The 9,995-nt window shown below is 40.4% G+C and overlaps 2 protein-coding genes and 1 long non-coding RNA gene across 5 annotated transcripts in view; 1 reads left to right on the top strand and 2 right to left on the bottom strand.

Moving 5' to 3' along the window:
• Positions 1–1,454: 1,454 nt before the first annotated feature.
• tlnrd1 (talin rod domain containing 1) lies at positions 1,455–4,486 on the bottom strand. Its single transcript, XM_015022842.1, has one exon. The coding sequence runs from the start codon at positions 3,105–3,107 to the stop codon at positions 2,043–2,045; it is 1,065 nt and encodes a 354-aa protein (XP_014878328.1). The 5' UTR covers positions 3,108–4,486; the 3' UTR covers positions 1,455–2,042.
• A 2,822-nt stretch (positions 4,487–7,308) lies between these two features.
• Positions 7,309–9,995, bottom strand: part of il16 (interleukin 16) — a 15,081-nt gene continuing 12,394 nt past the window's right edge. For all 3 annotated transcript variants that reach the window (XM_015022839.1, XM_015022841.1, XM_015022840.1), the window contains 3 exons: positions 9,003–9,222; positions 8,791–8,919; positions 7,309–8,636 (listed from right to left, as the gene is read on the bottom strand). In XM_015022839.1, coding sequence (XP_014878325.1) covers positions 8,470–8,636; positions 8,791–8,919; positions 9,003–9,222 — 516 coding nt within the window. In that variant the 3' untranslated portion in view covers positions 7,309–8,469. The remainder of the gene's footprint in view (positions 8,637–8,790; positions 8,920–9,002; positions 9,223–9,995) is intronic.
• LOC106940176 (uncharacterized) overlaps positions 8,099–9,995 on the top strand; it is a 25,231-nt gene continuing 23,334 nt past the window's right edge. Inside the window, exon 1 of the long non-coding RNA XR_001423021.1 lies at positions 8,099–8,110. This is a non-coding gene — a long non-coding RNA (uncharacterized LOC106940176). The remainder of the gene's footprint in view (positions 8,111–9,995) is intronic.

Here is a 9,995-nt window from a genome sequence, read left to right as displayed (position 1 = left end):
ATAAACTAAGTAAAACTGCTAAATGTCATAAATAAAGATATTCCTTACTTAGAACATCTTTACCATCAACCACCATCTAAACTGTTTCCATACTCTGAGTAGGAATTTTATACGGGGAAATTTTAGTACAGTCAGCAGTATTCTGGATCAAACGCAGGTCATCTGTGATTAGATGTTTAGGTACAACAGTGGCCCACCTCAAACTCACCACCTCAGTGACCCACCTTTAACTCTGGGTGATCGACGATCGGTCCATAGTTACAGCTGATCTTATCCACCAATCTTTTTTACCACCACAAAAGTCTGAGAGGATTACATTTCACAATAGTTAGCCTGTTGTCAACTTTGCAACTGTTTTGCTATATTAAGTACAGAAACAAATCGGCCTTTTTAAATATTGGCGATCTGCCAGGAAACTGCAATGGGTGCAGAATAGGTACTTTCTTTTAGTAGTAGAAATAACAGTTACTCCTGCAGATACTTTCATTGTTTGTTGGCGGGGAGGGGCACCCCACCTGGGAAACACTGGTTTGTGATGGTAAATGTGGGTTCTGCTTTGTTTTATTTCACTCTTTCCAATGAATATTTTAATCTATTACTTAACTATTTATTCAGATTAATGATTCTAAATGGCCATTTTTCAAATTTCAAATAAAAACATTATCTGTGTTGTATATGATGTTCTGTCATTCTCACTGAATCAAAGACAAGTCAGAATGACGTTGTTTCCAGTCCTCTCTCAGCTACAATGTTTCAAAATTATTCATCTAGAATCTGAGCTCTGCTTCTTTTACCTGCACAATAGATTTTTATGTCCTTGTTTCCAGCGTGCAGAATAGAATTTAAGGATATAAAACTGGATACCTTATTTATTGCTACTGTTTCAATTTTTTATGTATGAATATGCTTTTTGCTCTTGCTTTGAATTTGACTGAAGCTGCTCTCTTTGTGCTGAAGCTCTCTGGATCAGTTTAGTAAATGGGATCAAATCAACAATCACCCAGTAAAAACTAGGCCAGGCTGCTACAACCTTTACAGTCCAAAGAGCCATTTTTGTTCAAAGTCCAGTTTAATAGAACTCATTTAGAGCCACAAATGTTGCTTGACCTTTGGAAAAGGGGAGGACTCATAAGTTCTGGCAAAACTCCCACTTTATTTTATTTTTAAGAGAAAGAAGCTCTGTCTTATGCTGGTCTTATTGGAATTATTAGTGAATGTCAAAACTGCTACAATTTATTCCCATGAACTAATTTAAACTCATTCATGAAAACCTTTAACTAAGGTACACACCTTAAAAGGGGCTTTAAAGACTGCCATGTTTAAAGTCTTTTTAAATTATTGGATGAAGTCAATATTTCATACTTTATTCCCAAGGTTTGTTTTTTTTTTAAATCCTGTTTCTCTGTTGTTCTCTCTCTCTGAAAGATGTTTAGTCAAATACTATTAACCAAAAATAGGTTGTCAAAATCAACTGTTTTATTAGCTGAAATAAATACTCCATTACATGCAAGGTCAAAACACTTCAAAATACTATAGGAAGGCTGGTAAATAGTGTAAAACCTACAGCACACACTCACAGCAGCTTTTTGACAATTTTAGATTCACACTTGTTTAAAAAAATACAAGCACTGAAACATTTCCTCCAATTTGATGCAGAACATACAGCCAAATATGTCCAGAAGTGAGTGAGGCTACATCCATCACTCAAGCTTTTGTCTTCACTGAGGTAAAATTTCCAGTCTGAAGCTGCGGTCCGTTGGCTGGGGGTGAGCAGTCAGCTGACCCTGGATCACGGAGGTCACCTTGACAAGGTTCAAGCCACATCCAGCACAGCACAAACCCTGTAGTGGTTGTTTCAGTGACCTGGTGCCCTCAAACACACTTGAGCCACCCACCAATCTCACCTACAAACACAAACACACACAGATAGGGCTGCTCCAAATCCGATGGTGGAAACATTGGAACAGGGATGATCCAGGTGAGCCTCTTCGGTGGGTCACAAAACAAAAAGGAGACGAGAGGGCAAGCAGCCATTACCTGAACTAATTCACAGAATGAGAGTTTACTGGTGGCAGAGCCCTGGGAGAAGATCGTTCTCTTAGTGCTTGAGTGAGCAGAGTGCAGCCGTCAGACACGGCACATGCCGAGTTACGCAGACGCTCTCGATAGTCTGCCATTTTGGAGCTGCTCTCAAGATGCTGAGCGACGTCTCGCAGACCCTGAGTGAGGAGGACGCAGGCTGAGACCACACTCATGGCCCCCCCCAACACTGCAGTTTGTACCCCCTTTCCTTCGGCTGAAACACTTGCAGCTCTTCCCAGGAACTGAGGCTCTGTGGCAAACCCAACCAAGGCACTGACCGCCTGGACCAGAGCAGCACTAAAAAGGATGCATCGATTTCTGGTCAGCTCACTGGGCTGGGTTTTAACTTCTTTAATGCAGGCCAGGAAGGCAGTGCCACTTGTGCTTATGCTCTTCACACTCAACTTGAACTGCTCTTTAGCAAAGCGGTCCCTGGACCTCTCACTGGCTAGCAATGAGATATCCGTCAGAGTCTTGAGATTGGTGGAGATGTTTTGGGAAAGCTCAAGAAGAACCTGAGGGGTGAGATCTGCCAGGGGAGAAACTCGGAGGATGCTGCAACTCTGTTCCACCTCATGTCGGCAGCGTGTCACCTTGTAGCGATCAACTAAACCCGGCAGACAGGGCTGTGAGCCAGGGTTCTCCACAGCTGCCAGGTAGGCGGCATGTGTTGAGCACTCAGTCAGAGAAACCACCAAGTCAGCCATCTCCAGGAGGCGGTCCCCCACCTCTGTATAGCGACCCATGTTAAGCTGGCACTGGATGTCATGGGTGAGAATGGACAGCTCTTTAGTTCTGGCAATGACTGTGTCACGACACTGGTCAAAGGTGTCAGCCAGTGCAACACCTTCAGAGGTCATGACCGGCCGGGTCTCACTGGACAGCAACAGCAGGTCAGCCACCATCTGCACTTTGGCCTTACATGCATCACAGATGAAGGAGAGCCGCTTCCTCTGCTGCACACTGCCACTCAGTGGGCTGCTTGATCCCTCACAGGTGGATCTGCCAGAGCCGCTGCTGGCCATGATGATGAGGGTGAAGCTTCGCTTATTTCAAGCTTTGTACTGCTGCATTTTTCAGGTTAAAATCTCTTTTATTTTCTTGTTTTTTTTTTACAAACTTGTCAAACAGTCTTCCTTGAAGTTCCTTCATGTACAGCTCAGCATTTGTAGATAAAGTTTTCTCCTCAGGACTGTGAGCTGAGTGTAAACAGGTGGAATGACATCTACGCAGTTACTGCAGTGGATATTAAGGTGATTTAGAATCAAACCTTTTCATTTGATATGGCTTATTCCCAGCTGAGTGCCTTGGATGTTGATTGTAAAATAATGATAATAATAGTAACAAGTGTTTTAATAGAACAGGGTCTCTAGCACTTCTCAGTGTAGATTCTACACACTTAACTTGAAACTTGTTTCTAATTAAATGCCCCTAACAAAACTATCTGTTATTATCAGAAGTGTAGTCTCAGGTTCAGGAGGAATAAAAATCACACCGTTTCCTCTCGATCTCCAGGACGCTGCAGTTCCACATGTTTCCTCCTCATGAAGGTTGGCTACAGAACTCTCACAAAGCAAACCTCAACATTAGCTAACAGTCTTTTGCAGCGTTTCTAAGTTACAAGCATTTTGCTCCACCATGAGGCCTGTAACTGGACCGCGATCTTGTCCGACTTATCCACAGAGAGAGTGACCTGTTCATGCTGGTTCCGATCCGGACGCCCTCCTCCGTGCAGCTCTTCAGGACAGCGGGGACTTTGCTCTCGCTCTCCAGCACCATTGTTTTAGCAGTTCCAACGAGAAGAGGGCACAACAACAACAAAAAAACTCTTTCAGTCCGTTTTTAACCTCTTCCTTCTCAGACTGAGCCCTGGGTTCGAAGCTGTCGGCTGCTCCGGATGCTTCGGCATCATCCGTCAGTTACTCTGCGCTCCTCCTCCGCTCCTTCCAGTTTGAGCCTGGACCCGGTGCAGCCCCACATTTCCTCTGCAGAGACTTGCTGCTGTCCATGCTACTCGGTCCTATTTCAGTCCATACATGACCTGTTCTAGGACCACAACATCGTAAAAATGCGAAAAGGAAGTTCGGCGTTATTCCCAGAGATCCAAAGTAATCCTGCGCGCTCCCGCTGCATTACTATGAGGAAGCAGGGAGGGTGTGGTCCGCCGAGAGGCTGTTGGTCCGGACAAAGTTTCAGCAAACGAAGCACACAAATAATCCTCCTCGTTGATCTTACTTTCCAAGAAGACACTGAGTCGTTATTGTCTCACTTTGGCGAAGATCATCTGTTGGATGTTCAGATCAGCGTCTCGATGGCTTCACAAGCACTTTTGGTTCAAAGCCTGACGCTGTGGCTCTGCCTCTGGGCGTCAACAGCGGCGCTAGCCTAGCAATAGACCGGAAGTTAGTGTTTTTAAAAATAAGAGCTGACGGGCCAGACAGCTGCAGAAACTGTGTAACACTTTGGCCTGAACTCAAAAGAGGCGGAGAAGAAATATTTAATCATATGTTTTCTCGGTCTCATTTAAAATTCATAATGCCTTTTTCCCCTTTTATTTTAATTAGAAATTGAAAGTGTTACTGCTGATCTGACTATAAAAAACACGAAGATTTTTTTTATAGTCTTATAAGACTATAAAAACCCTGTGAGTTTTTTAGGGCGCAGAGGAAGCTTATATTAATATGTATTACTAATTAGCATGTTCTACACTTCTGAAATGGTAAATAGACTGAACTTATAAAGCGCTTTTCCAATCATTTTGATGACTGAAAGCACTTTACATTACAGTTACACTCACAAACAGACTTTTATACACCGATGCCAAGGGGAACATCGACAGGAGGAAGCTGGGATCGAACCTACAACCTTCCGATCACAAGACCCACAGAGCCACAGTAAATGTTTCTTTGCAAAATATTGATCAGTTGTTACATTTTAAAGCTTTTGAAAGCAACTTTCACAATAAAAAAAAAAAAAATACAAAGGCATTTTTAAAAATCTTTAGTTTTTTAAAAAGTTAAATACTAATCTTTTCTCGTTCCATTCCTAAAACAAATATGACAAGAAGCTTTTAGCAGCTTCTCAAACTCAGAATTGCAGGACAGATGTATCAAAGCAAAGAAAACTCAGTAGCTGCTGTTAGGGCCCCCCAGACCTTCAGGGGCCTCTATAAATGGTTGAATTGTAACACAGACCATACATCTAAACCTGTAGCATTCATTTATAGAGAATGACAATGTTATTACATTTTATTTAATGCATTCAGCAGAGAAAACAAAATAAATAAAAAATAAATCGTACATTTAAGATTTAATTAGGAAGTTTACTTTGTAAAAGTGCAAAGAATCATCTGGATAGTTTGATTATTGTGACACCATGGCTACAATATGGTGTAATCTCTGTTTGAGCTGGGTTTCTTCACAAATACATTACAGCAAATAATAACCAATAATCAGTGATTGATTTAAAACTCAGCCAATTGTCACAGACTTCATCTACATTTAAACACTGTTAGTGATGCTGATGTTCTTAGTAGGAGGTGGTTGGTGGGGGCTAAATCATGATTCTGTCTAAGGCCCCTTATCATCTTGGGCCGGCCCTGCATGAACAGCGAGCCGCATCTCTGTGCTGAAATCTACCTGGAATCTCCCAGTAGCCCCCAAGCCAATCCGTCCTGCTTTTGGAACATCTTGATTTATTTAATCGTGGCATGTTTGGTTGTTGCTGTGGTCCAAATGGTTGGTAAAGTATTTTCGCTGATGTTTATGTGATATTTTGTGAGCTCCATATGCTATGAGCTGGATCTTTCTTTAGCAATTGAGGTTCTGCAGTAACTTCTATTCACAGTTGCTCACCTCCAGCCCAGATCCCGTCAGCAGCAGTGAGAACTAACTGCCTGGTAGTTTTGTTAAGGTGAAGCAGAGTCTGAACAGTGAGCAGGCGGTACCAGGGCTCTGAGGCGGGTCGTGGTGACAGACGCGGTCCGTTTCTTTATATCAGGATATCAAGTTCTGACCACCGCGGTGGGACCGACTCAAGCTGCTTGTAGGGAACCGGGCATTTAGTCCAGCAATGGAGCAGCCTGATAAAATTAAAGTTACAAGTTTTCTCTGCAGCCGAAGCATTTCTGTGTTTAGGGGAGAGGAGGGTTTTTCCACTATTACGAGGACAATTAAAATAAATAGAAACTTTTTTTTTTAACTTCAACATCAGGCCTAAGTTTTTATTCACAAGCAGGTGTATGTAGAAAAATATATATTCTTGCCCATAATTTGATAGAGGGCACAGATTCGCCCCCCTCCTCCTCACCAGGGGCCCAGTGACTTAACATGGCGGCAGAGAAAATGAAAATTCTCAATCACTGTTAGACCGAGGGCAGCCAGACTAGTTTATTTTTGATAAATTGTTTTTTTAGCTAAACATTATTGTTGAGGAGCACTAGCAGGCCTCCTAGCACACAGAGAAAAAAAATCAAAAAGGGCACTAGGATAAAAGGGGCAGGGGCTCAAGCCTCCTCCAACCCCCCCCTCTGCACTTGCCTGACTAGCATGATATGCTAACGGGGATCGCGGCAGACAAGATACATGACTGTTGTCATAAGTTGTGTAAGATTTCTTCTTTGAAAAACGAGTGGACGCTTTAGTAGCTGTTAACTGTGACATTTTTTGAAGATTACTTTCCATTCATATTGTGTGTCCAGTCACCGAAGCGGAGCAGCAAACCCTGCAGTTCAGGACAAACTTCTGAGGTAGCAGGGAGTCGGAGTCATCCGCTGTAGTCAACGCTAACCAATATGGACACATCTTACATCGTTCATCTTTAGATTTTTACGTCTCTAGCAATCAAAACTTGTTGAGTTCAACCAAAAAAAAAAAAAGGGAGCATCAAACAAAACTTTGAGAATTGCAATCAAACACTTAGGCTGTCAATCAAAAAATTCTGATATGCACAAATAAAAGTTTATGTCCTACAAATAACTTTTTCAATTCATGAAACAAAAATGAGTGATTTTAATTTAAAAAAATAATAACTATTATTATAATTCAAAAGGTTCTGACCACAGTTTCATTGTTTTTTACTGAGAAGTTTTTTTTGTTTGAAACAAAAATTATTGCAAATCCTATAGTTTTGACCACAATTTTATTTCTTTTATTTGACGTGATTTTTTTTTTAAATTGTGAAACAAATTTAACTCCATATGAACGACCCATAAGAAGAAAACAAACACAGGTTTTCTTAGGTTTATTTCCAAAACTAAATTGAAAAACGGATACTAAGCTGATTTTTTTGTGCCCAGTTGCAGAAATAGAACCAACCTATATCCAGAACTCAGTATATTTCCCTTGAGATAAGTGTAAGTCCCTACAGTAATCCATACTGCATATATGAAACCATATGTTACTGTATGTTGTATTATAAAGCAGATCTATCATTTAAACCAAACTAATAAATACAACAACCCTAATGTTCCATTTGTGTCCAGGATCAGAGATCTGACTGGACTGGAGTGTTGATTTTAAGAAAGGACTCCTTGTATTTGTTCAGTGTTTTTATTCTGAAAGAGGAATTTAATTTAAAAGATCTGTTGGTGATTTAATTAACATGTATTTATTAGCTATTTTGCTCTTGTATTCTTTTAAAATAAAAGTAAGATATTATTCAAACAATTAATGGATACATTTTACAGACTTGGAAGCAATTTTGCTGTTTTCTTTTTTGTCATATTAATTTGTCACCATCTTCCTACACAAAAATATTCAAGCTCCTTTAACTTTTCTCCCAACTGACATGTTACAATCTCAAACTTTAGTGTATTTAATGTGGAATTTCTGGGAAAGATTTTGATGGTTATTATTTGAAGAACAGCTCAAGCATGGCAATGATTGAATGGAGAGTGGCTGTAAACATCAATCTAAAAGTCTTTCTACATATTCTCAGATTAAAGTCTGGTCACTGCTCCTTTCTAAGAGATAAATCTGCTTTAATCTAAGCCCGGAGGTTCTGCCCATTCCATTGAACCAGTCTGTATGTATATGTGCTTTTCCTGTAAATGCTAAGATTACATTTATTGTAAACTTGGTGTTATGTTACATAAAAACAAAACAGAACACCTGGATTTATACTGATAGTAAATTAAACACAGTAGAACCTTCTTTATTAATTACAGGAATTTCTGTAACTAATTGGTTCTGGTTTTTATGTTGAAATCCAAAACCACAATGTTCTTGTGGAAATGTAAAGAAGCTGACAGTCCTTTATATTTGGAAAACATTTTGAAAACAATTTATCAATTTCCTTTAACTTGACAGCTCTATGTTTAATGTTGATCAATATGTTACATAAATGCTCAGTAGGTGTGGATATTTTTTCCAAGGTGCTTTATGACTTTTAGTCCTCTGCCACCTGCCTTCTCCTGATTACAAGTGTAACAGGCCCTTCAGGCAAAGCCTTGATCATCTTCCATGCCTCAAATCTGGTCATGTCCTGTAGACTCACTCCTTGAACCTGCAGAAGTTCATCTCCACATTGCAGACCGCTTTGCTCTCCTGCTCCACCTGAAAATACACAGATGTTTCCCTTCAAGTTTCTCAGTTTTAATCAACATGGGAGCAAGTGGTTCCTACTATAAAAATAAAAGATCATTTGTGAATAAAGTGTTTATTTCGATTACAACAAAATAATCACTTTCTGTCAGAATAATGAGCATACCTTTGAATATCCTGTTGATGACTAAGGGTTTGTCTCCCTGAATTGATCCTCTTCCTCCTTCCAGAGAAAAGCCAATTCCACCAGTACCTTTTTCCACATCAACACTCAGTGGGACTTCTTGTTCCATTACTGTGACAAAGTAACATTTAAACACATTTGGAAAAAAAAGTTAGTTAAATCCCAGAAATAAAGAACAGTTTAGTGAGACTCACCTTCCTCTCCCATCCTGTTTCCTCCATCCTTCTCCTCTTCGTTAGTTCTCTTGCAGATGACTACCACAGCCAAAGTTTGATTACGAGCCTGACGCAAAATAGCAGTGGCATCCATGTGTTTGACACCACACAATGTTACACCATTAATGGACAAAACCACATCTCCTTTTTGAATGGTTCCCTCTTGAGCTGCCAGTCCGCAGGGGAACACCTTGTGCACCTGTATGGCAGATTGGGTAAGTTTTAGACACTGACAAAATGCTAAATTTATCAGATTTTATCAATCCTTCTATAATTTCTTGCTATTTTTTCAATGACTCCGTAAAGGAAAGGGTTCAACACAAGTTGTGGATTGGATGGGGTTCAACACATCCAGACTGAACATTGTTGGGCCATATAGATAACACTTTGAGGATCCCCTCGACTGTCTAACATGCTCTCCCAGAAGGAAGCAAAGTGTGCTTTTATTTTGAAGGAGCGCTCCTTCCTCCCCACAGGAAGGAAGGAGCAGCAGAGTCAGGAACTCTTTTTGAAAGAAGTAAACCGGTCTGTCAGGAATGTTGCCATGAATATTACTTGTTTATAACTTTCATATATAGGAACCAAATGTTTTTGGTTAAATTGTCTTAATTCTGGAATAGTCACATGTCCAATATCTTATTGCTAACTTTGTCTACAAGTTAACTACTCTTGCCACAATGTTTTGTTATTTCATCACGAGAATGAAACAGCAGGCAAATTGAGCCTTTCTTGTTGTTGATGATGTTTAAAGTGCAATGTCAGTGTTAGCAATGGCTACACAACACCTGAGGCCTCATGTATAAAAGAGTGTGCAATTTTCACACTAAAACTTGGCGTACGGACAAATTTAGAAAAGTGCAGCGCACAAAAAAACCCGGATGTATAAAGCCGTGTGCGTTTGCACTTGTGGTCTCAGTTGTTGACAAAGTGGATGAGAGAGTTCCAACTATGGAGGCACCATAGTTGGAACTC

Source organism: Poecilia latipinna, unplaced genomic scaffold (assembly GCF_001443285.1).
Source record: "Poecilia latipinna isolate Pla-1442-1.1 unplaced genomic scaffold, P_latipinna-1.0 Scaffold3114, whole genome shotgun sequence".
NCBI lineage: Eukaryota > Metazoa > Chordata > Actinopteri > Cyprinodontiformes > Poeciliidae > Poecilia > Poecilia latipinna.
The sequence above is the reverse complement of the archived record's forward strand: the minus strand, read 5'-3'. Positions and strand labels throughout refer to the sequence as shown.

What these genes read in the sequence shown, in the direction of transcription:
- tlnrd1 (XM_015022842.1), bottom strand. Translation starts at nt 3,107, where the DNA reads ATGGCCAGCAGCGGCTCTGGCAGATCCACCTGTGAGGGATCAAGCAGC.